Below are 27,241 nucleotides of genomic sequence, written 5' to 3' on the forward strand. Positions count from 1 at the left end.
AGCTGAAAAATGGCATGTCAGTCTGCTGCCATCCCATCATACCCTGCCACTCCGGGAAGTAACATGAGCCAAATGCAAGCCAGATGTATTTCAGCCATTGGGCCCGATTCCATCAAGCTGCAATATTTCACTAGACCGTATATTAATCTTCTAAAGCGTGTCACAGATTTCTCCACTGATAACATCACAGGGTTTAAATGATGGCTGAGTCATAGCTCTCATCAAACTGTGGCGGGGTTAAGAAAACATTCTGCTGGAAAATGTCAGCACACTGCTCCATCGCAATTAACCGCTTCCACCTTTATTTTCAGAGCTCGCAGAACTTAGGGCTATGATGATTTGTTCCCATTTCTAGAATAAAATCAACCAAAATATGGTAAGAACAGAGTTTTATTTTCAATAAGAAACACTGTAGAAAAAGATCACCCCAAAAATCATTTCTTTATGTTTCTCACATGCAGACAGTCATTACTTTGCAGTCTTTTGGAAATGCAACCAACAAGTGAGTCAACAATACCAGACAATACTGTAAGCAGCCTCATCACACAACTGATCTTTTACTCTCTGACAACATGGTGAGATAGCATACCTAATGCTCCCTGCAAGAGGCTAAAACATCCTCACCCAACAGGAGGCCTAAGGTTCTGTGGCAGCTCTGATAAACTGGACAGGATGCTGACTGGGTGACAACTCAGTGAATCATTGATGGTGAACCAAGAACCGCACAATTTACCTCCCAGGACAAGACAGGGACACCCACTGTGCCTTCAAAACCACCCGATGCCCATGACCCTTTCCATCTCCTCAAGCAGGGCTCTAGTCTTTGAATTGCCAATCCCCTTCCTTCCATAGGTCCTGATGCAGGGCACAGAGACTGTTGTCTCAGAGGTCAGGGGTCACCAGAGTTTCCTTGCTGCGGCCCCCTGGATTAGTCTTCCTCTGAGGAGAGCTGGGCTCCGTCGTCATGAACCTCCCTGTAGGCGCCCAGCGAGCCCCCTTCCACAACATAGCTCCCTGTGCTGAACCTCAGCCCCTCAGACAGCTTCTGGGCTGCCAGCTTGGCCTGCAACTCCTGAGGGAAACACATAATTCAGGAAAGATGCTTACATTGAAAGGGTAATTAACCTGGAAAATGAGCAAGTGCTTAGCAGTAAGCATTAGGCTGCTATGCTATACCATGAATGGAAGTAGCATAGGGAGTGTTCATCAGATGAGCAATGTTTTTGTGGTGATAATGGAATAGCTAAGTAGACGTTGCCTCAACACTTATAACACATTTCATTCCCTCATGTAATCTGTGGGGTAACTGTTACCTTGAGCAGTGAGCATTTTGGTGTTGTTGGTCATACCTTAAATGTTGCTCTGTGGTGTGATGTGTCAGACAGACCCAGGGGCCACTCACCTGGTGTTTCCTGGTCTGTTCGCGTAGCAGGTCAGCTGACTGCTCCAGTGTCAGCAGCTGGGCAGGGCCATAGTGGAGCAGTGGGAGCCTGGCCGCAGTGATGTCATCAATGTGCTTCCTGTCTCGCTCCCTCCTGGCCTCAACGGAGAGCACCGGTGATGGTAATAAGCCTCCAGGGGATTGGTTGGGTGACAGAGACCCTGACGGGGAGCCATCAGTGTTGTGGGCAAACCTGCAAACATTACAGGAAGAGTTAATATAAGAGTTAGTAGGTGAGAATATTAGTGTATCTCCATAACTAAAGGCAGCATCACTGAACTATACAGTATTCTCATACTTTCATACAATGTGGACTTACTGATTAGGCTTGTACTTCTGTCTCCTCGTAACCGGGTCCTTCTCAGTCCTCTCCAGGACTTCTATGTAGTGTGGTTTCTTCTGTGGCTGCCTTCCAAGGAAGGGGTTGCCAGTAGCAGGTCTGTTGAATGTGTCTTTAAGGGATCCACTCGAGCCAGTTGAGTGGTCAGACAGAGTGACCCTCTGCAAGGCTTCCGCTAGGTCGCTCTCTTTTGTCCTGTCAGAGTCTGGAGAGACCTCTGCATCATCACCAGCCTGGGCCATATTCATGGTTCCAGCAGCAGATATTTTGGACACACTGTCTTCTTTCAGCGTGTCAACTGTTTTGCTCTCCTGAACATTAGGTGACAGAGGTGAGACATCCAATTCTTGGACATTTCCAGGAGCTGTGTCCCCAGCTTGTCTCCTATGTTGGGAAGTTCCTGGTTTATTCTGGCTACCATGTTGTCTTTGTGTCAAAGCCTGCTGGTATTTAGACTGCAGCTCTGTCCTGACAGATGACAGCATATCTTGCTTCCTCTCCTCTTCTTCATTGTGGGCAAGAGCAAGGCATATTCTCTCTGCAAAGTCTGAGATCTTCTTCCCTTTGTCTGGAAGGGTCTGTATAAACCTCCTGTTGATAACATATCAAATCTGTCTGTCAACAAGAGATAGCCAATAATTAACTACTGCTTTCAGCTCAACTTTTAAAAAATGTAGTTGGCAGTGATAGTAAAACAAAGGAATGTCAGGTTCAGGGTAAAAGGCATTTCCCTAGTTCAAGTAACGTCAGCTAGCTAGCCTACAGGTGGATAGTATATACACACAAGCGCCAAAACTGGCACCACTGTCTAGGCAACTGCTGGAAGTTTCTAGAATAATGTAATGTTGTTGTAGAGACTAACCATGAGTTCACTTCTGGCAGATGAATGATATGAAGTTACTTACTTGTTAGATAATAATTTATCTTGGCGTGACAGTAATTCACCAAGTTCTTCTTTGCTCTTGGTTTTGAGATCCCCCACTTGCCCCTGGCGTTCTGATGGAGCTGCCCACGATGACGAGGACATTGTTAGCAAGCTAGTAGCTACTAGTCTAAAACCCGCCCAAATAAGCTTACCGAATAGCTCAAATTACCCTATAAAACATGACTTAGTTAGTCCATTAGCGTTACACTTAACGGGATTATGTTGTTCAATAAAATATACATTCATATTCAGCTGCCTGTTAGCTAGAACTTGTATTTTGGTAGCTACGTAGCTCGCGCGCTGTCATTGTAACCGGAAGTAGTACGGAAGTATGATACCTTCAATATTGTTCTTCTTTTGCTTTAGGATTTGGTTGGCGGATCGCATCCAACGTTTAGGTGCATACACCGCCACCTACTGTACTGGTGTGTGAGGCCATTCACGGCCTACCTACAGTCAATTATTGATGAGCGTTTTACGTTTAGCTCACACAATATAATTTAAAAGTATGCATTACAGTGTCGCTAATAGAATAATTGTGGCAAAAACGAATGTAGACATTAATAAATGAATTTCTATAGGTTCCAAAAATATTATGTTAAACGGTGTAGCTATGTAGTGCCAAGATGGAGTCATGGTGGCTTCAACACAGTACCCTCTATAGTCATCTAGTGTATATATAAACAATTGGATGCTACATATAACCTCCCTGAAAGCTTCACAAAATGAACAATTTCAGCCACTGGACTATGACCATTTTCATGAATGATTATAAAAACACCACAATGTCACATTTCCAAAGTCAAATCAATCAAATGTATTTATAAAGCCCTTCTTAAATCAACTGATGTCACAAAGTGCTGTACAGAAACCCAGCCTAAAACCCCAAACAGCAAGCAATGCAGGTGTAGAAGCATGGTGGCTAGGAAAAACTCCCTAGAAAGGCCAGGGCCTAGGAAGAAACCTAGAGAGGAACCAGGCTATGAGGGGAGGAGTCCTCTTCAGAAGAGGAGTCCTCTTCTGTCTGTGCTGGGTGGAGATTATAACAGAACATGGTCAAGACGACGAGCAGGGTCATATAATAATAATTAATAATAATAATAAAACATACACTGATTTCATTAGTATGCGCTGGATGAGTATCATTCAAGAAAGGCACATCATGCTTATCATAACTTCTCATATACACAGTCCTGGCAGTGTAGACAAATTACTTATACCAGTGGCTCAGGGATGGCAGTCAGTAGAAATACAGTTCTTCAGTTTTGTCAGATATAGTTAAATATTATCCAATAGATAAAATTTAAAAATTAAAAACGATTATCATCACAGTTGTGGAGTATCAGTGATAAAGCTGTTAATAAAGGCACAAAGTATATGTATTTTACATATTTGTACATAATTTGACTAATAATAAAATAATATTGCATCTAATTTATAGAGAGCAAACTAAAAATGTTAGAAAAAGATACAGTATAAATTTAAACCTTCATACATGATAGTGAATTCAGAAGTCCATAAACCATACAAGAACATTAACTGTAAACAAAACCAAACATAATTGAATACTTTCAAGTATTATTTACAGAACAGTAGACTATTTACACAATATGCAACATATTCCCTTATACAGTATACTGAATAGCTTTCATAAAAAGTATTTATTCATGTGATTACTCAATGTTAATCTTTGCTGTTATCTCCATAAGTTTCATGAAAGGTGTGTAGATTTTGGATGGGCTTGATCTTGGTCGAGAACAGGATGGGGCTGAAATGTCCGTCTCTGGACTTGAGGCTTTATCTGTGATTGGAACTGAGGCAGGCTCTTCTGTACTGGACTGATCAGGGCTTAGAGGGCCAGACGTAAACAGGGTTGGACTGGTTAGTGTTCCAAAGGATCTTGAGGAGTTGGTTGACAGATACCTGCTGTACTCAGGAGGAGTGTATCTCAGTAAACTAGACTCCAGTCTGCTGGGTGGCGGTAGACCTGATCTGAATGTCCTAGACTGTCCTAGGTATTCTGTAGAAGAGGGGTGGATTGGGGTTTGTCTGGGTTGGTAATGTGCTGCTGGAGGTTGGACATTAGTTTCAATCTCATACCCTTGTATTTCAGGTCTGTGGAAGTAAAATGAGAAAACAGAATAAGAAACTTAAAAGAGAAACCCAACTACAGGAAATGAAGACACGTGTATAGTAGAACCAGTGGTTCATACCTGGGGAGCAGATCACAGCCCACTCCTATCTCTCTGGTTTGCACAACTTCCCTTGGCGTACTCTGTACAGACATAAAATACTTCAGCTTGTCTTCTAACTCATTATTCTAGGAGGAAGGAACAAAGTCAGATCATGCAAATGAGGTGGATGTGATGTAATCCAAGTGGACCAGACAGAGACAGATAATGTCACAAAAGGTGCAACACTGAATTTAGAGGTAGAGTCATGTCAAAGGACAACACACAGATTGACGATCCGAAACGTAGGAGAACGCTGGACATGAATGCATCCATAAAGTTAAAGTTTTGAAAACCACACCAACATTCATAATGTTCGGGAAGTGGACAGTACATAGTGTGGTCGCAGTCCAGTCTTACCTCACACTCCACAATAGCAATTCTGTCCAGAAGTTCTGAGATGAACATGTCCTTCTGTGCCACTTTAGCTCGTAATGATTCAACCTTTACATTTTCAAGATGAAAAAAAGAAACAAACTTTGCATATCAGTATAACATTCATATGTCAGTGTACTCATGTTTCCATTGACAGTGAGACAGAGCGAGAGAGAGAGAGAGAGAGAGAGAGAGAGAGAGAGAGAGACATATCTTAGTCATTCACCTCCTCTATCATGCCTTTGACCTTCCTCTGCTGACAGAACACCATGTCATTCAGGTGTTTGATTCTCTCACGGAGCTCCCCTGCCTCCTCTTCCAACTTTTGAGAACTGTAATAATTAATTATAGTGTTATCACTTCAGTATATACATTTCAATGGGATGGAACATATAAAATGCTATTTTTGTTTTGGCATTTGTACCTCTTTGCTACAGTTGCATCTGTTTTGTATGTCACCTCCATCAAGCGTAGACGCTGTTCACATTCCTGCAGTTTCTTCTGAAGATGGCCCTTTTCCTACAAAAAATACATATTATTATAGTATTCTTGCCCAAAGGACATATTACACCTAAAAACTATAGATATAAAGATAATGTTGCATGCATTATTGCATTATTGGATGCGTTATTCTGGGTCTTACCTGTCCCATACAGTCCAGCAGGCGCTCCACCTCACTGATCCTCTGGTCCCTTTCAGCGATCTTGGCCTCCGCAATCTTAGCATTCTTCTCTGCCTCCTCTAATCGCCTAATATACTCATCAATTTGGGCCTAGTTGAAAAACATTGACGGTAAACAAAATATATTAAAAGCTTTAAGGCAGAGAACATACAATTTAATCTTGGCTCATTATCATATCAACACTTGGAAGTTAGGCTACTCTACATTTAACAGTACCATAGTGAGTTACTTGTACCACTAGAGGGAGACTCATACCACTTGTATGAGCAGAGTGAAACTGAAACCTTTCTGTTGACATCACATGAGGTTGGTGGCTCCTTAATTGGAGAGAACGGGATCATGGTAATGGCAGGAGCAGAATCAGTGGAATGGTATCAAACATATGGTTTCCCTTCCATTTGCTCCATTACGGACATAATTATTAGCTGTTCTCCCATCAGCAGCCTCCTGTGGTTTACATATACACTTTTCATTCATATGTAAGATGGTGAAAACATCACCGGCCTTGGTTTTCGCATGATTAACCGATCACCGCCCTTTCTCTTCAGCCAGTGGCTTGTGCGAAGTGATATCAGAAGGAGACTCAGCAGTACCTGTAGCTTCTCTATCTCCTCTCTGTGTTTCCTCTGCTCCTCCTGAAGTCTCTCCTCATACTGTCTCTGTAGCCTCGCTGTCACCTCCTGCACTGCATGGCTGTTGGCCTCCTGAGACGACTCCACCTGGACAACACAAGCACACATCTATCAGTCCATTTCAAACAACATTGTGACGATACAAAGACCTGCTAAAGAACATTCATGTAGAAATGTCTGTTGATTCTGTATTTTTCTAGTGAGTCCGGCATGAATGTTAATAGTTCAAATCTGGAGGACTGGTTCTTTGAGCTTCAACTATCTGTCAATGACATGTCATTCATCATCACATAGAATTGAAGTTGAGTGTTCAGTGGTCAGAACGGACAAAGCAGGTCAGAGAAGGCCAATCAGTCAAAGGATCAGGGGAGTCACAATCGAACATTGAATGAAACAACCAGAACATGAAATGTGTGAAATCAAGCAGAGCATTCTGAGACTGAAGTAGAGAGGTAAATTAAAAGAACGGAGTAAGCCACAGAGAGATATCAATCATACAATGCAGGGATGGTCAACTTTGATGGGGGTGTGGCCACAAAAAATATGAATTTATTATAAGGGGCCGAAGTATCCACATGTGCGTACAACGCCTCCTACCACATTGCAAGCAAAACATTTTAGCAGCCCCCCTCTTGACAGTGGAGAGAACATTTTTACGTTTTAGAGTTAATTTCATGCAATTCTGCACATTTTGCAATGGGGCGTACAGAAAAAGTTGCCGTTTTAAAGCAATTATTCACAATTCTTTACTGCAATTCTTCACATTTTGCCATAGCGCGAAGAGATTTTTCCATAGAATGCCGAGGGCTCCTTATAGACCCAAAGCTCCCGAGTGGCACAGCAGTCTAAGGCACTGCATCACAGACCCTGGTTCAATCCTGGGCTGTATCACAACTGGTCGTGATTGGGAGTCCCATAGGGCGGAGTCGTCTGGGACGCGCTCACCAGACAAGCACACGCACTGTCGTGGATGCAAGGTCCGATCCCACTTCTGACAGCAATGTAATGAAACAGCAGGGAGCAGGTCTCCCTTCTGACCTTCTAGCCCGTAGTCCAGCGCGTTACCGATTGTGCCGCAAAAATTGAGAATTAAAAATAGGTCTTGCCCCTGGTTCAGTCCAGAGCTATCAGAGTCATACACAACAGAGATGCTGCCTGGGCCAAAACTAGATTCACAGACTCGGCCCAGACTGGCAGTCTGTCAGGGGATTGAGAAATTGTGTGTAAAACTAGTTTAAAAAGCCAAAGCTGATTATTATGTTAATACACTATCTGAATGCACAGGGAACCCAGCTACATTTTGGAAAGATGATAAGTCCCCCAATAAATTCATTTAGATTCTGGCCCTATTACATACCAAATTGATATCATTAATGCATTTAATCACCATTTTATATCTGCAGGCTTTATATTTAAATGTATTTCAAAACCAGCTCTTCAAAAGAGTAGATGTTGATGGGGGAAATCTATTGAATGATACAGAAAATGCTGGTCAGGAGTTTTCTTTTCAGAAATTCACTGATAAAGAAGTCCTGGATGCTAATGTAACGGATGTGATATAGCTAGCTAGTTAGCGGTGGTGCTTTTTTTTTATTTTATTTTTTTACGGATGACTTTTTAAAAAAAAAATTTTTTTTAACAACAAATCAATACATAAAGCACATGAGGGAACACAAGCATACATAGATTACAAACAATGGACAATCGAGCTAGGGGGTACAATATCACATTACAATTACACAAGGACCTTAAGGGACATGCATATACTTACAATTCTAACAGCTTTTTTGTTAGTAGAGCATTTAACCGTCTTAAAATACAGTTCAATTTCTTTTTGTAGGGTACGAAAATGTGGTTTTCTGTTTGTAAATTTACATTTGTGTATATGAAATTTGGCCAAAAGAATAATGAAATTAATTACATAAAAATGATTCCGCTTATTTCTATTGTATGTAAAGAATCCAAACAGTACATCTCTCCACAATAGTGTAAAATCTTCATAAATGTGTTCAATTATAAACCTACTGATGTCTTGCCACAGTTTTCTTACATGCATACAATGCCAAAAAAGATGCACAACTGTTTCTGGGTGGTCGTTACAAAAGGAACAATTTGAGTTGATGTTTTCCTTAACAAGTAGGTATGTTTGTGGCAACATCCAAACTTTTTTCCAACAGATATTATCAATAAATCCATTCCAATAAGGCATGACATAAGGTATAGATACAACATCCTGCTGAAACAAAGATCGTATCGCTCTGTTGTTGAATGGACCAAAAGAGAAACAAATCTTTCCTATTGATGAGTCAACAGGGTCAATAGAAGGTAGGCTCTGAGTGTCAGGTCTTGACATGTTCCTGAATAACATAGCAACACCTGAGGGAATGGCATCTAAAACAATTGCAAAATCTTTAGGTGTTACAGGGACCTTGTAAAGTGATAAGAATTCTTTATAACTGAGTAAAAAACCCTCTCAAGTTAGCGGTGGTGCGCGCTAAATAACGTTTCAATCGGTGACGTCACTTGCTCTGAGACCTTGAAGTAGTTGTTCCCCTTGCTCTGCAAGGGCCGTGGCTTTTGTGGAGCGATGGGTAAACGATGCTTCGTGGGTGACTGTTGTTGATGTGTGCAGAGGGTCGGTTCGCGCCCGGGTATGGGCGAGGGGACGGTCTAAAGTTACATTAGACAATAATCCACAGTGGCTAATCATTTGGAGCCTGGTCTGCTTAAGTGTGCATCTCCTTTTATTGCTGGTTCAGTAGCCCACGTTTTTTTATTTAACATTGTTACCAGGAACTATTCCAAAAGCATGGAAATCTGCATATGCGCTGCGACTCCATTACGGTGGGGATTCAAAACTATCTTGTTTAGCTAAGATTGTTGAATCCTTGGTTAATGTACAACCTCGTTCCTTTTTATCTGATAATTGTATTTTTAATATAAACCAATCAGGGTTTAGGTCTGGGCATAGATAGTACTGCCACAGAAGCCACGCTAGTTGTTAATGATCTTGTCAATGCATTGGATGCTAAAAAGAGCTGTGCTGCCTTGTTTATTGACCTGTCAAAGCATTCGACACTGTTGGTCATTCTGTTTTGCGGAAGAAGTTATCAAGAATAGGCCTGGGATATACAGCCTGTTTATGGTTTCAGAATTATCTTAGCGACAGAACTCAGGTCAGCTTGACAGAGGGGGTTAATTCTGAATTTATTGAGATTCAAAAAGGTGTTCCTCAGAGTTTGAGGGTTTGACATTATTGTTCACCTTGTATATTAATGACACACTGTTAATACTTGTAACATTAATCTCTATGCAGATGACACAGTTCTGTATTCCTGTGCCAACTCGGTGCAGCAGGCCATTCATGAACTTCAGCATGGCAATGATTCATTTCAGAAATCACTTACAGATCTTACATTAGTGTTAAATACAAGTAAAACCAAGCTCATGCTGTTCTCAACGAATGTTGACCCTGAGGACCTGCGTATTTGCGCTACAAATGGAGCCCAAATTGAGGTTGTTTCTCAATATAAGTACCTGGGTGTCTGGATTGATGTTGTCCTTCGTAACGCATATAGAAAATCTGACTAAGAAGCTAAGATCCAAGATAGTTTTTTTATACTGAAATAAATCATGCCTCAGTATTGAAAATAGGCGAAAGATTGTTCAAACAACACTTCTCCCCGTATTGGATGTTGGTGATATTGTGCATGCAGCATGCAGCAACCTCTGTTTTAAAACCCTTGGACACAGTCTACCATTCCGCAATACCTATTATCACAAGGGACAATTTTAGGACTCATTGTAGTCTGTATAAAAATGTGGGATGGACCTCTCCGTCTGTAAGAAGAGAGCTGCATACTCGTATTTATTTACAAAGCAATATTACAGAAACTCCCTTCATATGTAACTTTATTCATTAAGTTAAGAATCATAAGTTACCAAACCCATTCTCAGGAATGGATAACAGTAGAGATTTCTTCAGTCTCCACAGATTTGGTCAAATCTGCATTTTGTTTTTTTGCCCCTAATTTGTGGAACAGTCTGCAGAGTTCACTGCAGTTACATGTGCTGGTGCCACTCAGGCAGTTTAAATTATTGATTGAGGACCTCTATGTAGTTCAATGGGATTGCTTTTTTAAAATATGTTTATTTTGTTATGGTGTGCTGAATTATATTATTTTATACACATATATGTGTATGTTTTATTGTTATATTTTTTATTGTAATGTATACAGGGCTCTCTTGTAAAATAGACTTTTAATCTCAATATGACTTTTTTTTTAAATTAAGCAATAAGGCACAAGGGGGTTTGGTATATGGCCAATATACCAAGGTTAAAGGCTGTTCTTGTGCACGATGCAACACGGAGTGCCTGGACACAGCCCTTAGCCATGGTACATTGGCCAAATATCACAAACCTCCGAGGTGCCTTATTGCTATTATAAACTGGTTACCAACGTAATTAGAACAGTAAAAATAAATGTTTTGTCATACCCGTGGTATATGGTCTGATATACCACGGCTGTCAGCCAATCACCATTCAGGGCTCGAACCATCCAGTTAATAAGTACATTTATATATACAAATACACCCAGTGTATTTACACAAATGAAGCCCAAATCATTTTCTTTATTTTAGCACACATAAGAAACTGATACCATTAGAAAATGTGTATATAACTGCAAATTTGACCAATTTAATACCTGAATTCCCACCAAAATCCCTGAACATTCATTAATTGTCAAATTTTTAAATGTATTTTTTAAATTTAACTAGGCAAGTAAGTTAAGAACAAATTCTTATTTACAATGACGGCCTACCCCGGCCAAACCCGGACGACTCTGGACCAATTGTGCACTGCCCTATGAATCAAACCAGAGACTGTAGCGATGCCTCCTGCACTGAGATGCAGTGCATTAGACCGCTGTGTCACTCGGGAGCCAAATAGTGTGTTCCCTGACCGGGAATCGAACCCAGGCCGTGGCGGTGAGAGCACCGAATCCTACCCACTAGACTAGACTATCCATCAAATTGATTAAAAAAATTCCAAATGTTTTGAGTATTTTCATCCGGTGTCCAACTTTTGCATTTATTGGAATTGTTTTTATAACATTTTAACAATTGTGATGACCGTTGCTACTTCATGGCACTCGTTCAGGGTGAGGATGGTGTATCCTGTGATCACTAATGACTAGAGTAAACTGTGCCCCATAAACAAAAAGCAAACGCTTACCAGGCCTGTGCCACTGTGTGGTGCTGGTGTGCTGTGTTTACATTAGTACTCTACCTTCAGTTTGAGTGTGTGGTTCTCAGCCTGGGCAAGTTCCAGCTGCTTCTCCCTCTCCTTCAGCCTCTCCTCAGCCTGCTGAAAGGAGCTTCTCAGGCTCTTCATCTCATCCCGGGTGTCCACACGATTGTGACAGCTCTCTAGTAGAGATTTCTGCAAAGGAAGCTAGTTCTTTAATTCCTCATACCAACCATGGGCATTATTGCATGCAGCAATCATGAGCAGAAAGATTGAGTCATACACTGAAACTAAGATTAACAGCTTCGAGCTACTTTATAAAACAAACATGTATAATGAACCAGACAGGATATCCTTAAGTATAGTGCTGCACATCTCTGTTTAAGAGGATTAAGACTTTCCATGGGGGGGGGTTATGAGACATCCCACTGGGCAAAAACTGGTTCAATCAATGTTGTTTCCACGTGATTTCAACACCTAAATTCTATGTGATGATGTTGAATCAAAGTGGAAAACTGATTGGATTTGCAAAAAGCCATCAACGTACAGGAATTTCATATTTTTTTCACCCAACTTTTAACTTAAATCCAATCACAGGGTGACATTTTTGGTTGATTTCACATTGAATTCACAAATGTAAATCAAAACTAGACATTGAACTGACGTAGGTGCCCAGTGGGATGGCCGTGACGAGACAGTGACAGGCCTGTTTGACAGTGTTGTTGATCCTGTACCTGGAGGTCGATGTTGGCAGATATGAGGGAGCTGTTCATCTGGTCAAAGCTGTCCATGGCTGCAGTCCGAACCCTCACCTCTTTCTCCAGAGTCTTCCTCTGGGAGTTGGCAGTCTGGAGAGACACACATGGCACACCCAATTCTCAGATTTTGTATCCATTTTGTGCTTATAAGAAGCTGTTAGCTGTCTTATTAGTCATGTGTGCCTTTGTGTATTGTCTTACTTACCCTGATGTCTTGTGATAGTTTCTGCATCGAATGTTGCATTCCTCCAAACTGGCCATACATCCGCTCTCTGACCTTCTCCAGGGAATCTCGCACCTGTGCAGCACAGAGATAACACACGATTCGAGTAATCCATCCTTATTGCTTAATTAGCAAATCTATAATATTGTCCATGTTACAGAATCCTGGTGTTAGCTCTTGGATACCCTGCAGGCCTGTCAGGTGTACTGTACTGTAGGCCTCTGCTCTGTTTACACTCCTTAACTTGGATCAGCTTCATCGTTATCTTCTCCATCTCCACTCACCTCCTTGATGTAACTCATCTCATCCCTCAGGTGATTGACAGACCACTCGCACGCCATCACTTCCTGCTGTCTATCCGAGCCTGTCCCCTGCAACACACCGTACACCTTGGGCCCGTGCTGCCGCTGCAGCGACGTCTCTAGCTCCCCATTGGTCGCTGCACTGAGGTGCTGAGGGAGACAGGATCAACCCGGTCAGGTTTCTATCTAGGCAGACTTTCTACCAGCCTGTAGATGTGTGTGTGTTCGCCTCTATGTGAGTGTTTGTGCGTTTGCATATGTGCGCATGCCCAGGTATTTCGAGCATTGCTGCTGAGCACTTGAATCTGGAGGTTGGGAAGCAGGGATGGAAACAGGGTGTAGTGAGGGTGTCATATTTCTGCAACCCAGTACATGAGCTCCTGCTGTCTCCCTGCTATTGTTCCTCTCCAACAGGGCTCTTAAGGAGCACAGGTGCACACTGACATAGGTCCTTTGTAGCTCAGCAGTATCAAGAAGTGGCTCTAGCACCTTTATGTTATCTTACAGTAACATACAGTATGAGAGGAATCCACTGGGTGACACAGATACAGAATCTTATCAGTCTCACAATGAATACGTCTTACTGTGTGAAGAAGCAATATGTTTCCATTGTTATGATCAGACAGGCAGCCAGTCCACATTTGAGTCTGTTATCTACCCTACATTATTCAACAATAGAGGAGCCAAAACAATGGCCCGCCCTACTATGCCACAGACTCCAGTATAAACGATGAAAGGTGAATCTGTTTGCCTTTGACGATAAATTTGGGACACTCAAATTAGTATGATATGTTACGTTTGGTATGGTTACATAAGTCAGATGGTTACCTAAGGCAAACACAAAAGTATTGTGGGTGGGCGGATAACGCAAATGTCGAGCAATCCAAAGATTGTGAGTTCAAATCTCATTACGGACAACTTTAGTATTTTAGCTAATTCGCAACCTTTCAACTACTTACTACTTTTTAGCTACTTTGCAACTACTTAGCATGTTGACTAACCCTTCCCTTTAGCCCTTTTAGCTAACCCTTCCACTAACCCTAACCTTAACCCTTTCAGCTAATCCTTCCTATAACCCTAACCTAACTCCTACACTTAACCCTAACCCCAACCCTAACTCCAGCCTACCTAACATTAGCTAGCTAGGTAACGTTAGCCATCTAGCTAGAATTCGTAACATATCATACATTTAGTAAATTCCTAACATATTGTAGGTTTTGAAAATTCATAACATATAATATGAATTGTAATTTGAAGTGGGTGATGGATATCCCCAAATTAATACATACCATACGAAACATAACATATCATACAAAAATTGAGAGACTTGAATTCACGTACAGAATAATACGAAATGCTCTGAGACCAGGTTGTGCACATAGGTCCATATGACCTCTGTTTCTACCAGAGGCAGAGGGTTGTACCCAAAACTACACATCGACAACATTTGTTTAACATACACAGAAATCAATACTTAGAATTATCTGAGGATAGGTTATATCAAGGATAATACAAAAGGTTCTAAATGTTCTTGTTTACATACAGTGCATAGTTTGCATATTTGTGTTTCACACGCCAATAGCAGAGTTGACCACAAATTCAGGAAGTCACTTCCCATATTCTCACCATAACATTCTGTAACTTTCCCTTTCAAAAGCCTCTATGTAGGAAACCATGTTAGCTTTTTATGTTGTGGTTGGGATAGTTTACCTGTACAGGTGACTCACTGCCAGCTGGCCTCTCTCTCTGGATGAGTGTGTTCTTCTTCTTCCACGTTCCGTTGACAACCTTCTCCTCTTGCTGAGAAGACAAACAGAAACAAACAAACTGTGTGTTCACAATGTATGGAGATATTTCACAACCCTCTAACCTGATTATCACTGAATGCTTGTAATATTTTGTTTGCAAATGATATGGTTCAATGTACACAATGCATTCCCCTCTTTCAGATAATGATATGGGCTAAAGGGTAGATCATTAAATGCATGGATCATGTACCTGTTCTCATCAAACTGTTGATGACAGATTACCATCTTTGTTGAAAATAGTCTACTGTAGTTTTGATCACTGGGAACCGTCCTTATACTCATTTTTAGACCACATCTTAGTCATAACCCATACATTTATTTTTTAAAGAATGTTTTGGACTACCGCAAAGCCTTGTGGGGAAAGAGCTAGGAGAAGCCTAGTTTCTGGACACTCCTTGATGACAGACATCAACAACACGGGATGGTAATTGATATACAGTACCAATCAAAAGTTTGGGCATGCTTATTCATTCAAGGGCTTTTCTTAATTTTTTACAATTTTCTACATTGTAAAATAATAGTGAAGACATCAAAACTATGAAATAACACATATGGGATCATGTAGTAACCAAAAAAGTGTTAAACAATCTTTTTTAGATTTTCAAAGTAGCCACCCTTTGCCTTGATGACAGCTTTGCACACTCTTGGCATTCTCTCAACCAGCTTCATGAGGAATATTTTTCAAAGAGTCTTGAAGGAGTTCCCACATATGTTGAGCACTTGTTGGCTGCTTTTCCTTCACTCTGCGGTCCAACTCATCCCAAACCATCTCAATTGGGTTGAGGTCGGGTGATTGTGAAGGACAGGTCATCTGATGCAGCACTCCATCACTCTCCTTCCTGGTCAAATAGCCTTTACACAGCCTGGAGGTATGTTTGGGGTCATTGTCCTGTTGAAAAACAAATGATAGTCCCACTAAGATGGGATGGCATATCGCTGCAGAATGCTGTGGTAGCCATGCTGGTTAAGTGAGCATTGAATTGTAAATAAATCACTGTCACCAGCAAAGCAGCTCCACACCATCACACCTCCTCCTCCATGCTTCATGGTGGGAACCACACATGCGGAGATCACCTGTGCCCCTACTCTGCGTCTCACAAAAAAACGATGGTTGGAACCCAAAATCTCAAATTTGGACTCATCAGACCGAAGGACAGATTTCCACCGGTCTAATGTCCATTGCTCATGTTTCTTGGCCCAAGCAAGTCTCTTCCTCTTATTGGTGTCCTTTAGTAATCATTTCTTTGCAGCAATTCAACCATGAAGGCTTGATTCACACAGTCTCCTCTGAAAAGTTGATGTTGAGATGTGTCTGTTACTTAAATTATGTGAAGCATTTATTTGAGTTGCAATCTGAGGTTCAGTTAACTCTAATGAACTTATCATCTGCAGCAGTGGTAACTCTGGGTCTTCATTTCCTTTCGCGGTCCTCATGAAAGACAGTTTCATCTTAGTGCTTGATTGTTTTTGCGACTGCACTTGAAGAAACTTTCAAAGTTCTTGAAATGTTCCGGATTGACTGACCTTCATGTCTTAAAGTAATGACAGACTTTCGTTTCTCTTTGCTTTTTTGAGCTGTTCTTGACATAAAATGGACTTGGTATTTTACCAAATCTGTATACCACCCCTACCTTGTCACAACACAATTGATTGGCTCAAATGCATTAAGAAGGAAAGAAATTCCACAAATGAACTTTTAAAGAAGGCACGCCTGTTAATGGAAATGCAGGTGACTACCTCATGAAGCTGGTTGAGAGAATGCTAAGAGTGTGCAAAGCTGTCATCAAGGCAAAGGTTGGCTACTTTGAAGAATCTCAAATATAAAATATATTTTGATTTGTTTAACACTTTTTTGGTTACTACATGATTCCATATGTGTTATTACAATGTAGAAAATAGTACAAATAAAGAAAAACCCTGGAATTAGTAGGTGTGCCCAAACGTTTTACTGGTACTGTATAAAAAAGCTCTTGTTTCTAAGAAGAGAAAATAGGAGCTTCCATACTAAATAAATATTAGCTCAGTGGAACTTCAGCCAAAACATCTACTCTGCAGCCCATCAAGCCAGAGAGAGAATGTGTCCTTCGCCCATCCAGCAGAGATAAGAGATGGGGAACAATGACGCCACTGTTGTTTCATGGTCTCCTGAGCTCGACGTTGCTTCACATTTCCACACCAGATAATCCACAGAGAGAGCAGGCTGACGAGAAATTATGAGGCGCTCCAAATAGGCAATGTGAATTCCAACAGATGGGAGAGAAGAATGGCCGGCATTATGTTTTATGGCCAGTACTGTACACACCCTCTGAAAGAACTCAATATGTCAGCCTCTATTGCATTTTAAATATTACAATATAGGTGTTTCAGCATGTTTGCAGAGGGAGCATTTATTCCAGTTTTGTCCTGGATTCTTTGAAGTTGTAGCTGCAACAGACACAGATTTTTCTTCTTCTATCGAGTCAGATAAGGGGCTGTGAAAACAGTTTTCATGTCCTGCCAAAGGAATTTGACCCTTACTGAACTGGCAGTGTTATGTATTCATGGAAAACCAGATGAGAGAGGCCTAGTCTGAAGAACTCAAAATTGAAAGCAATGGGCAATATTTGCTTCTACACTCTTAGAAAGAAAAGGGTTCTTCGGCTGTCCCCACAGGATGAACCCTTTTTGGTTCCAGGTAGAACTCTTGGGAACTCTCACCCTCTGTGGAAAAGGTTTTTTGGGACCCAAAAGGGTTCTACCTGGAACCAAAAAGGGTTCTTCAAAGGGTTCTCCTATTGGGACAGCCGAATAATAATTTTACGTTCTAGATAGCACCTTGTACTATTCACTACTTGAATTTACATAACACTATCTAAGCTTGGCTGTGTATCAAAATTGCTTGCTTAATGAAAGACTCCACTGTGCTATATAGCTCTGTAATTCTGCTTTGTGCCCTGAGCTTTATTTCCTTTCCTTAGGACATGTACAGTTGAAGTCGGAAGTTTACACACACTTAGGTTGGAGTCATTAAAACTCGTTTTTCAACCACTCCACAAATTTCTTGTTAACAAACTATAGTTCTGGCAAGTCGATTAGAACATTTACTTTGAGCATGACGCAAGTCGTTTTTCCAACAATTGTTTACAGACAGATTATTTCACTTATAATTCACTGTATCACAATTCCAGTGGGTCAGAAGTTTACATACACTAAGTTGACTGTGCCTTTAAACATCTTGGAAAATTCCAGAAAATTATGTCATGGCTTTAGAAGCTTCTGATAGGCTAATTGACATAATTTGAGTCAATTGGAGGTGTACCTGTGGATGTATTTCAAGGTCTGGCTTCAAACTCAGTGCCTCTTTGCTTGACATCATGGGAAAATCAAAAGAAATCAGCCAAGACCTCAGAAAAAAATTGTAGACCTCCACAAGTCTGGTTCATCCTTGGGGAGCAATTTCCAAACGCCTGAAGGTACGACGTTCATCTGTACAAACAATAGTATGCAAGTATACTGTAAACACCATGGGACCACGCAGTCGTCATACCGCTCAGGAAGGAGACACGTTCTGTTTCCTGGAGATGAACATACTGATGCGAAAAGTGCAAATCAATCCCAGATCAACAGCAAAGGACCTTGTGAAGATGCTGGAGGAAGGCGGTACAAAATTATCTATATCCACAGTAAAATGAGTCCTATATCGACATAACCTAAAGGCCGCTCAGCAAGGAAGAAGCCACTGCTTCTAAACCGCCGTAAAAAAGCCAAACTACGGTTTGCAACTGCACATGGGGACAAAGATCGTACGTTTTAGAGAAATGTCCTCTGGTCTGATGAAACAAAAATATAACTTTTTGGCCATAATGACCATTGATATGTTTGGAGGAACAATTGGATACCACGAAATTGGGGAGAAAAAGGGGTAAAAAAATAAAATAAAATAAAAAAGATATGTTTGGAAGAAAAAGGGGGAGGCTTGCAAGCCGAAGAACACCATCCCAACCTTGAAGCATGGGGGTTGCAGCATCATGTTGTGGGGGTGGTTTGCTGCAGGAGGGACTGGTGCACTTCACAAAATAGATGGCATCATGAGGGCGGAAAATTATGTGGCTATATTGAAGCAACATCTCAAGACATCAGTCAGGAAGTTAAAGCTTGGTCGCAAATGCATCTTCCAAATGGACAATGACCCCAAGCATAATTCCAAAGTTGTGGCAAAATGGCTTAAGGACAACAAAGTCAAGGTATTGGAGTGACCATCACAAAGCCCTGACCTCAATCCTATAGAAAATGTGTGGGCAGAACTGAAAAAGCGTGTGCGAGCAAGGAGGCCTACAAACCTGACTCTGTTACACCAGCTCTGTCAGGAGAAATGGGCCAAAATTCACCCAACTTATTGTGGGAAGCTTGTGGAAGGCTACCCAAAACATTTGACCCAAGTTAAACAATTTAAAGCCAATGCTGCCAAGTACTCATTGAGTGTATGTTAACTTCTGACCCACTGGGAATGTGATGAAAGAAATAAAAGCTGAAATAAATCATACTCTCTACTATTGTTCTGATATTTCACATTCTTAAGATAAAGTGGTGATCCTAACTGACCTAAGACAGGGAATTTTTACTAGGATTAAATGTCAGGAATTGTGAAAAACTGAGTTTAAATGTATTTGGCTAAGGTGTATGTAAACTTCAGACTTCAACTGTATGTGGAACTTACAGTACATGTCATGTAGAATTAAAAAGATTTGCTAATGTAACCCATTTGATTAAAATGCCTTAACTTCAAAAACACCATCCTTTGACTCAAGCCCATTGTGGCAGTGGGGGTCTTACATTGCAGGCGTATAAACTTTCAGTCTAGCACCTCTGTGCCACAGTTCCAGGCAGTTCACATGGAGCAGATGCATTACACCACATCCAGGTCAGAGTCACTGATAAGCCTGTCTCACACGGAGTGTCGGGTTACAGGACACGCCCTTTTTAATTTCATGGTAGATCACCACTTTCGTCATTGTCCTTTTCCAAAACATGATATCTCCGACTTAAATGTAAGATGTTTCCTCCCTCCTTCACTTAACTATCTTGTCATATATGTTTTCTTTCTTCGTCTTCTCCATCTCTTTGCGACACCACAGTCTTTTTGTCTCCTGCTACCCAGGTTTCACTTCCAAATGACTAACAAACCAAGAATATGTGCACAATATGGGAGTGTTCCCTATTGTTACCTATATTTTCAATTCCTCTGAAGATAACATCTACATACAGCGAGTTCAACCATCAAATAATCTATTGTCAAGGACAGCCCACAGACTTTTACGATAGTCGCTCTCCATGTTTGATGCTGACCTTTATTTTCAGATGTAGGTCGTAGTGACATCATCTGCTTATTGTTTGATTCACTCAAAATACTGTACTGATGAATACTGAATTGGCATTATTGAATGAAACCCTGACAACAAGGGAAGAGTTATGTCAGCTGCCTTCAACATGCCTGCTAAGTCAATAGATAAAGGGAAGCTAGAGGGGATGTGGTTGGAGGGGAGGAGGCACTTTGATCATCCTTCTCTCCTCCTTTCCCACTGTACGTTCTTACATACTAATCCTCTGTTTATGTTCTATCTGTATGGTCTCTGAAGTTAATGGGCTGGGATAATTATTCATGTAATGTGCGATGTGTCCTGGCCGCTCCAGAGCGCTGCTCTTGTTAGTGCTGGGTGGCTCGTTAAGTGGGCCTAGCTTCAGCACAGACTGATACCACATTGCAGTCTGAAGTGCACAGCTGGCCATGGCAGAGTGGCACGGCCCTCATACGACTGGCACAGATGTGAAGTATCATCAGCAGGGCCCTGAGTATTTCCAGACCACATAACTAAACCAGGAAAAACTCTGGGTCCTAATTAACTAGGGCCCAACGTTGTTCTTCTCTGTGCTGCTCATTGTTCAACCCTGACCTGGCTGTCGTCTTTCATCAGTAGTAATGCTGTAAACATGCACAGCTTTCTGAAGGGAAACACCATCAGATTACACCATTAATCACGCTGCTATCAGCTGAACTGTGATGGCAAAGGGGTGGGGCAGGTTAGAGAAACAGTGTACAAGGTACAAAGAACAGCATGGACCTATCTCTCTGCTTTCTGTCACTATCTCAGTCTCTGTGGAGGAGCGACCGAATCATTCTTCACCTAACCTCAATGTGATTCTAAGCAGCACACTGTGTGCTGTCAAACACTTACATTACAAACTAGCTGATGTAACTTTGCCAGACCACAGCTTCTCAACACAAACAGAGCAAAACGGCGAACCACCTCTGGCAAACAACATGCCTGCCTTTATTATGACGTAGGCTACCCATGTGTACTAAGTAGGTACCATGTCATTAAAAAGAGTTCCGTGATTGTTTAGTGATTGTTTATTGGCTAAACATTTGTATAAGACGACCAACAAAATGTTACAGTATGATGTTATCATGTGTCGTGTACATTATATATGACATACGGCATCTGAAAACAGACAACAGTATGCGGTTCTGTGTAATCCTGTTGTCAGCTAGGCTTGTGCATGCTGAAGAGAGTTCTACTGTAGATGAAAATGGACACGCAGCTCCTAACCTTGTGCAGCGTACTGTGAAAATCAGACACAGCTGTGTATGTGTCATGTATACTCCCTCTCCGGCCTCTAGGTCATCAGGCTGCTGATTATCCAGCACACATGTCACCATCGTCTTGCGCACCTGCGCCTCATGACACTCACCTGGACTCCATCACCTCCTTGATTATCTTCTCTATATCGGTCACTCCCTTTTCCTCAGGTGTTATTGACTCTGTTTTCATGTCTGTGCGTTGTTAAAACACTCACTCCCTGAACTTGCTTCCCGACTCTCAGTGCACTCGTTACAGTATGTACTGTACACACCCCTGTGTGGATACAATTGCATAACCAACAGCCCAGATAATGTAACAGCAGTAAATCTCAGTGGTTCCATCTTTTCCTCGTCTCTGTATTGTGTAAACAGTTTTTTTTTAACCTTTATTTAACTAGGCAATTCAGTTAAGAACAAATTCTTATTTTCAATGATGGCCTAGGAACAGTGCGTTAACTGCCTTGTTCAGGGGCAGAACAATAGATTTTTACCTTGTCAACTCGGGGATTCAATCTTGCAACCTTCCAGTTACTAGTCCAACACTCTAACCACTAGGCTACCTGCCGCCCCGAATGCTACAGTCCATGGAATGTTTCTAGAACTGAATCAAAGCTGGTTCCTACTTCACAATTCTCACCTGACTTGAGTGTGTTTGAGGGATAGAGAGCTGTGAATAAGAAAGGGAGAGAGGCAGAGCATACAGACTGCAGGTTGAGGAAGCAAAGATTAAGGGAGGGGAGAGAGAGAAAAGATAAATCCAGGCTCCATAGGGTGGTGAAGATGAAGACGTGTGAGGCTGACTGGGTGTGTGAGGCTGACTGGGTGTGTGAGGCTGACTGGGTGTGTGAGGCTGACTGGGTGTGCATTTTGAGACTCACTGTGTCTGAGGTTGGTTTCTTGGTCTCATTCTGTCCATTGTCTCCTGTATGAAGAGTTAGTCTGAGGCGCCGGATCCTCCTCTGGGACAATCAAAAACAGATAGAAACACACACAGACATAAAAATAAAATGTCAATGTCACTCAGTTCAAGCTCATGCATCAGTAATCAATGTCATAGTTGGATGAAAATTAAAATGTGTTGTGTTACCCAGTGTCACTCTTTACGACATAAAAATGGATTGGTTCATATATAATGTGATCTAGCATGTGAGACACAACATTTGTGTTGTAATGAGCCTGATTGTTGTGTTACAATAAGCAGTGGAATGTTTCTGATGGGGTCCAAATACAACAGGTCACCATCAGTATTTATAATTATAGACTGTGACACCACAAACAAAAATTATGCAAATGTAACTGCAATGAGGTAACTGCATCAATATGCCTTATACCACTTCATGCTAGCACTATCTTGTTTACAAGTTCAACACATCCCTTTAGAACCAAGGTGCCCTAGGAGCTGATTAACATACTGTAATTGCTAAAGCAATCTCTTGGTTGAGAGTGAAACATAATCATCATAATCATCATAAGGATTAATCCAACTCCATGTTGGCTTTTATGTTGGCTATAAATCCTTTGGTGTCACTTCATTAGCTGTGAGAATGGCTTTTATTGGCAGTTTAAAGACGCTGTCTGCTTTGCACTCTGGGCTGATCAAATAAACATGACAGCCCTGCCTCCCAGATACTCGGCTCTCATTACAAGCTCAAACAGATACACGTATCCCTGAGCCACATGCAAAATTCCAACATACCGGCAACACTCAAAAAGTGAGAATGATTAGTTGTGATGTAGACATGCTACGAAAACTAGCCTTGAGCAGCCAGACGTGAGGAAAACAGATTGAGAGAGAGAAAAGTGAACGGGGAGTGGGGGGAGTGGAGACAAAAGCAAACAAACACCAGATAGTCTACAAACACACTGACTTACACAAACCAACACGCCATGCTACTCATCTGACAGGCGAATGAGTGATGTTTGGGTTCTATCCTGGGACAGAGTGGCCCCCTGGGGCTCCTTACCTCACTGGGCTGCTCTGGACTGTCCTCGGTGGTGGTGACCGATCCTGGTGAGCTGTAGCGTAGCATGTCTCCCCTGGCCTCTGTCCACTCCCCTGTTATCTCTTTTCCTCTCTCCCTCCCTCTCTTCCTCTCACTCTCTTTCTGGACTACTGTACAAACTCACACAGCCCCCAGCTCCAGCCACTGTGTGAGAGACTAGAGAGTGAATGAACATGAGGGGAGGGGAAAGAAAGATCCACTCTGACAAGTTTCTCTCTTCAGTGTTATGTAGAATTCATTTTCCAGTTGATGAACAAGGCCTGGTATTCCTGTTGAGTGCCAGTCAGTCAGGGGCTAGACTACAGACCAGCTCCACACAATCCCTACTGTTCTGCTACTGTATAGAACTATGACACTGTCCCAGACTGTAGACAGCACCTGACTCTACCTGGCTGACTGCCTCTCTCTCTCTCTCTCTCTCTCTCTCTCTCTTTCCCTGAGCCTCCCATCAGACCTGTCGGGCCACATTTCAGCCACTCTCTTGCTCTGCGCCTCCCACCTGGGTTGGGCTGTCACAGGGTGGGCCCTCACAATCATGGACAGGTGGAGCTCTATGGCACATAGCCCTGTTTACAAAGCCCTGTTTACACCATGCCCAAACCTGTGGGTTTTGTGATCTGATCAATATGATCAAATCACTATCTGATCAAAGTTGGTCAGATCTAAACATGGTTTTAAAATGTGTCTCTTATCCGTCCAATGTGTCCACATTGTGATCAGATTTATTGGGGCCTCCCTGTATGCAAAACACTCAAAGTACTGTAATATATTTAAATTCAAAATATGCCATTCTGTTCTTCAGAAGAAGAAAAATGTTTAAAAATGTTGTTGAAGACCTGCCCTTAACAAATTAATAATTAATTAATGATCTTCGTTGTGGTGTATTGAATTGTGGTGTATAAGTGGTTGTTTTATTTTAAATAGATTTTCTTTAATATTTTAATGTTACCTAAGACCTTTATAAACACAACCAATGATTATTTTTGCAATAGCATATATGAAATGTATTTATTAGACTGTCAGAATGTTCACGTCCAAAAGACTCATCACTTCCTCGAAGGGGGGTCCCTCGAGGCCAGGCCTTTTCTAGTGGTAAATGGTTTGACCATCCAGATCTGTTTACACTTGACTGATATCCAGATACAATGGGTCCCTGACTACCTCCAGAGGCGGTATTCAGATCACAATGCGTTCTTTAATCGTCTACACCTGTCTTAAAAATGTGTGCACAATCAGAATGTGGACAAGATCAGGACAAAGGATGCATGTTAGTACAAGGTGTAAACTGGGCTAGAGAGACACATTATATTCTCTCTCATGGCAGGTCATTACTGTAGGTAGCCAGGCTAGGCAGGACTGCTTCTGGTTCTGTAGCAGTATTGAGTGTCTGCAGTATAGACATTGAATGGTTTGTGGGTAATCATGTGTGAGTTGAATTACAGTAAGGTTGTATCGAAACCTGAATATAAACAAACAGATCTGTTTGCTTATATTCAGGTTTCGATAGTGTTTTATTAAGGCTTGGGGTGAAATGTGTTGATGATATGGTAGGCTGCTCATTTAAAATGTGACAGGGGATATTTGATCATTATGGGAGGAGGTTTTGACAAAGAGGGGTTGCTGATCCTTCCAGAGTTTGCAGTGAATGTGAAAATACAGATAAATATACTACTGTACCTTCCTTGAGAAAAATGCATGAAGTATTTCTCTATGTCACAATGGGGGATCACATTCCTGGAATTGATATGGTCACAACTCTGTGTCCTCCCTCAGCAGAAACAGACACATAGAAACTAAACTAATGTTCAGGGTATTTTCTTTGGTCTCATAGTAAAACCAATTGTGTAACAGGTCATGTTATACATAGGCAATGAGTGGAGGCATAGAAAAGTTCAACTGAAATATGTTTCAACAAAGATGTGCCAATATGTAAAGTAAGTCAATTGAATAGTATGAGTGTTATTTCCACGTGTTTAGGTTAACCATTAACCACACAACAAACAAATGGTTTTGTTAACTTCTGCAATCAGGCAACCAGCCACCTAGTATGGCCACCCTTTCATGCTTTATCACAGATCACTTATTAAAGTAACACAGTCATGTATCAAACTCAGATGCCATATTTCACTATCCCATGAGTACTATATGTCAGGTAAGGTGTTGATTGTAATCTTAGTGTCTTGCTTCTGGAAGGCACTTGATTCAAATCAAATCAAACTTTATTTGTCGCATACGCCGAATACAAGTGTAGACTTTATCGTGAAGTGCTTACTTACAAGCCCTTAACCAACAATGCAGTTCAATAAGAGTTAAGAAAATATTTACCAAGTAGACTCAAATACAAAGTAATAATAAAAAGTAACACAATTAGAATAGCAATAACAAGGCTATACAGTATTTTTTATTGTGAAACAAACAAGAAATAAGACAAAGTTGAAAACTTAAGTGTGCATACCTATTCACCCCCCAAAGTCAATACTTTGTAGAGCCACCATTTGCAGCAATTACAGCTCCAAGTCTCTTGGGGTATGTCTCTATAGGTTTGGCACATCTAGGCACTGGGATTTTTGCCCAATCTTCAAGGCAAAACTGCTCCAGCTCCTTGAAGTTGGATAGGTTCCGCTGGTGTACAGCAATCTTTAAGTCATACCACAGATTCCCAATTGGATTGAGGTCTGGGCTTTGACTAGGCCATTCCAAGACATTTAAATGTTTCCTCTTAAACCACCCGAGTGTGGCTTTAGTAGTATGCTTAGGGTCATTGTCCTGCTGAAAGGTGAACCTCCGTCCCAGTCTCAAATCTCTGGAAGACAAACAGGTTTCCATTAAGAATTTCCCTGTATTTAGCACAATCCATCATTCCTTAAATTCTGACCAGTTTCCCAGTCCCTGCCAATGAAAAACCTCCCCACAGCATGATGCTGCCACCACCATGCTTCACTGTGCGAATGGTGTTCTCGGGGTGATGAAAGGTGTTGGGTTTGCGCCAGACATTGCGTTTTCCTTGATGGCCAAAAAGCTCAATTCTAGTCTCATCTGAGGTCCGTGGAGCGACGCACAATTGGCATAGCGTCGTCCGGGTTAGGGAGGGCATGGCCGGTAGGGATATCCTTGTCTCACCGCGCACCAGCGACTTCTGTGGCAGGCCGGGCGCAGTGCACGCTCACCAAGGTTGCCAGGTGCACGGTGTTTCCTCTGACACATTGGTGCGGCTGGCTTCCCGGGTTGGATGCGTGCTGTGTTAAGAAGCAGTGCAGCTTGGTTCGGTTGTGTATCGGAGGATGCTTGACCTTCAACCTTCGTCTCTCCCGAGCCTCTCCCTGGACTTCCTGATGGGCCGCCCCCAGGTGGTAAGAATAAGCAACAACCCGTCTGCCAGGCTGATCGTTAACACTGGGGCCCCTCAGGGGTGTGTACAGTCATGGCTAAAAGTTTTGAGAATGACACAAATATACATTTTCACAAAGTCTGCTGCCTCAGTTTGTATGATGGCAATTTTCATATACTCCAGAATGTTATGAAGAGTGATCAGATGAATTGCAAAGTCCCTCTTTGCCATGCAAATTAACTGAATCCCCCCAAAACATTTCCACTGCATTTCAGCCCTGTCACAAAAGGACCCGCTGACATCATGTCAGTGATTCTCTCGTTAAC

General features: G+C 41.7%; 2 protein-coding genes across 3 annotated transcripts; both read right to left on the bottom strand.

Annotated features, from left to right (window-relative positions):
• Positions 1-372: 372 nt before the first annotated feature.
• Positions 373-3,046, bottom strand: polr2m (RNA polymerase II subunit M). Its single transcript, XM_029639222.1, has 4 exons — positions 2,687-3,046; positions 1,761-2,372; positions 1,403-1,634; positions 373-1,072 (listed from the first exon to the last, which is right to left on the bottom strand). The coding sequence occupies exons 1-4, from the start codon at positions 2,806-2,808 to the stop codon at positions 929-931; spliced, it is 1,110 nt and encodes a 369-aa protein (XP_029495082.1). The 5' UTR covers positions 2,809-3,046; the 3' UTR covers positions 373-928.
• Positions 3,047-3,508: 462 nt separating this feature from the next.
• On the bottom strand, positions 3,509-23,993 carry LOC115112274 (myocardial zonula adherens protein-like). 2 transcript variants are annotated; one of them, XM_029639221.2, is made up of 14 exons: positions 23,549-23,993; positions 22,463-22,543; positions 14,868-14,957; positions 13,140-13,307; positions 12,838-12,930; positions 12,609-12,722; positions 11,917-12,069; positions 6,588-6,713; positions 5,956-6,084; positions 5,737-5,831; positions 5,539-5,644; positions 5,298-5,381; positions 4,920-4,981; positions 3,509-4,821 (listed from the first exon to the last, which is right to left on the bottom strand). In XM_029639221.2, the coding sequence occupies exons 1-14, from the start codon at positions 23,612-23,614 to the stop codon at positions 4,380-4,382; spliced, it is 1,809 nt and encodes a 602-aa protein (XP_029495081.1). In that variant the 5' UTR covers positions 23,615-23,993; the 3' UTR covers positions 3,509-4,379. The 2 variants fall into 2 exon arrangements, with proteins under 2 accessions (XP_029495081.1, XP_029495080.1); XM_029639220.2 differs by having other exon boundaries at positions 4,920-5,026.
• Between the last annotated feature and the right edge of the window lie 3,248 nt (positions 23,994-27,241).

Source organism: Oncorhynchus nerka, linkage group LG27 (genome assembly GCF_034236695.1).
Source record: "Oncorhynchus nerka isolate Pitt River linkage group LG27, Oner_Uvic_2.0, whole genome shotgun sequence".
Taxonomy (NCBI): domain Eukaryota; kingdom Metazoa; phylum Chordata; class Actinopteri; order Salmoniformes; family Salmonidae; genus Oncorhynchus; species Oncorhynchus nerka.

Coding starts and splice junctions, on each gene's coding strand:
- polr2m (XM_029639222.1), bottom strand. CDS start 2,808: ATGTCCTCGTCATCGTGGGCAGCTCCATCAGAACGCCAGGGGCAAGTG. Junction 1,635..1,760: donor CAGAAGTACAAGCCTAATCA/GTAAGTCCACAT, acceptor TAATGTTTGCAG/GTTTGCCCACAACACTGATG. Junction 1,073..1,402: donor AACAGACCAGGAAACACCAG/GTGAGTGGCCCC, acceptor TGTTTCCCTCAG/GAGTTGCAGGCCAAGCTGGC.
- LOC115112274 (XM_029639220.2), bottom strand. CDS start 23,614: ATGCTACGCTACAGCTCACCAGGATCGGTCACCACCACCGAGGACAGT. Junction 12,723..12,837: donor AACTATCACAAGACATCAGG/GTAAGTAAGACA, acceptor GTGTCTCTCCAG/ACTGCCAACTCCCAGAGGAA. Junction 6,714..11,916: donor ACCACACACTCAAACTGAAG/GTAGAGTACTAA, acceptor TGTGTTGTCCAG/GTGGAGTCGTCTCAGGAGGC.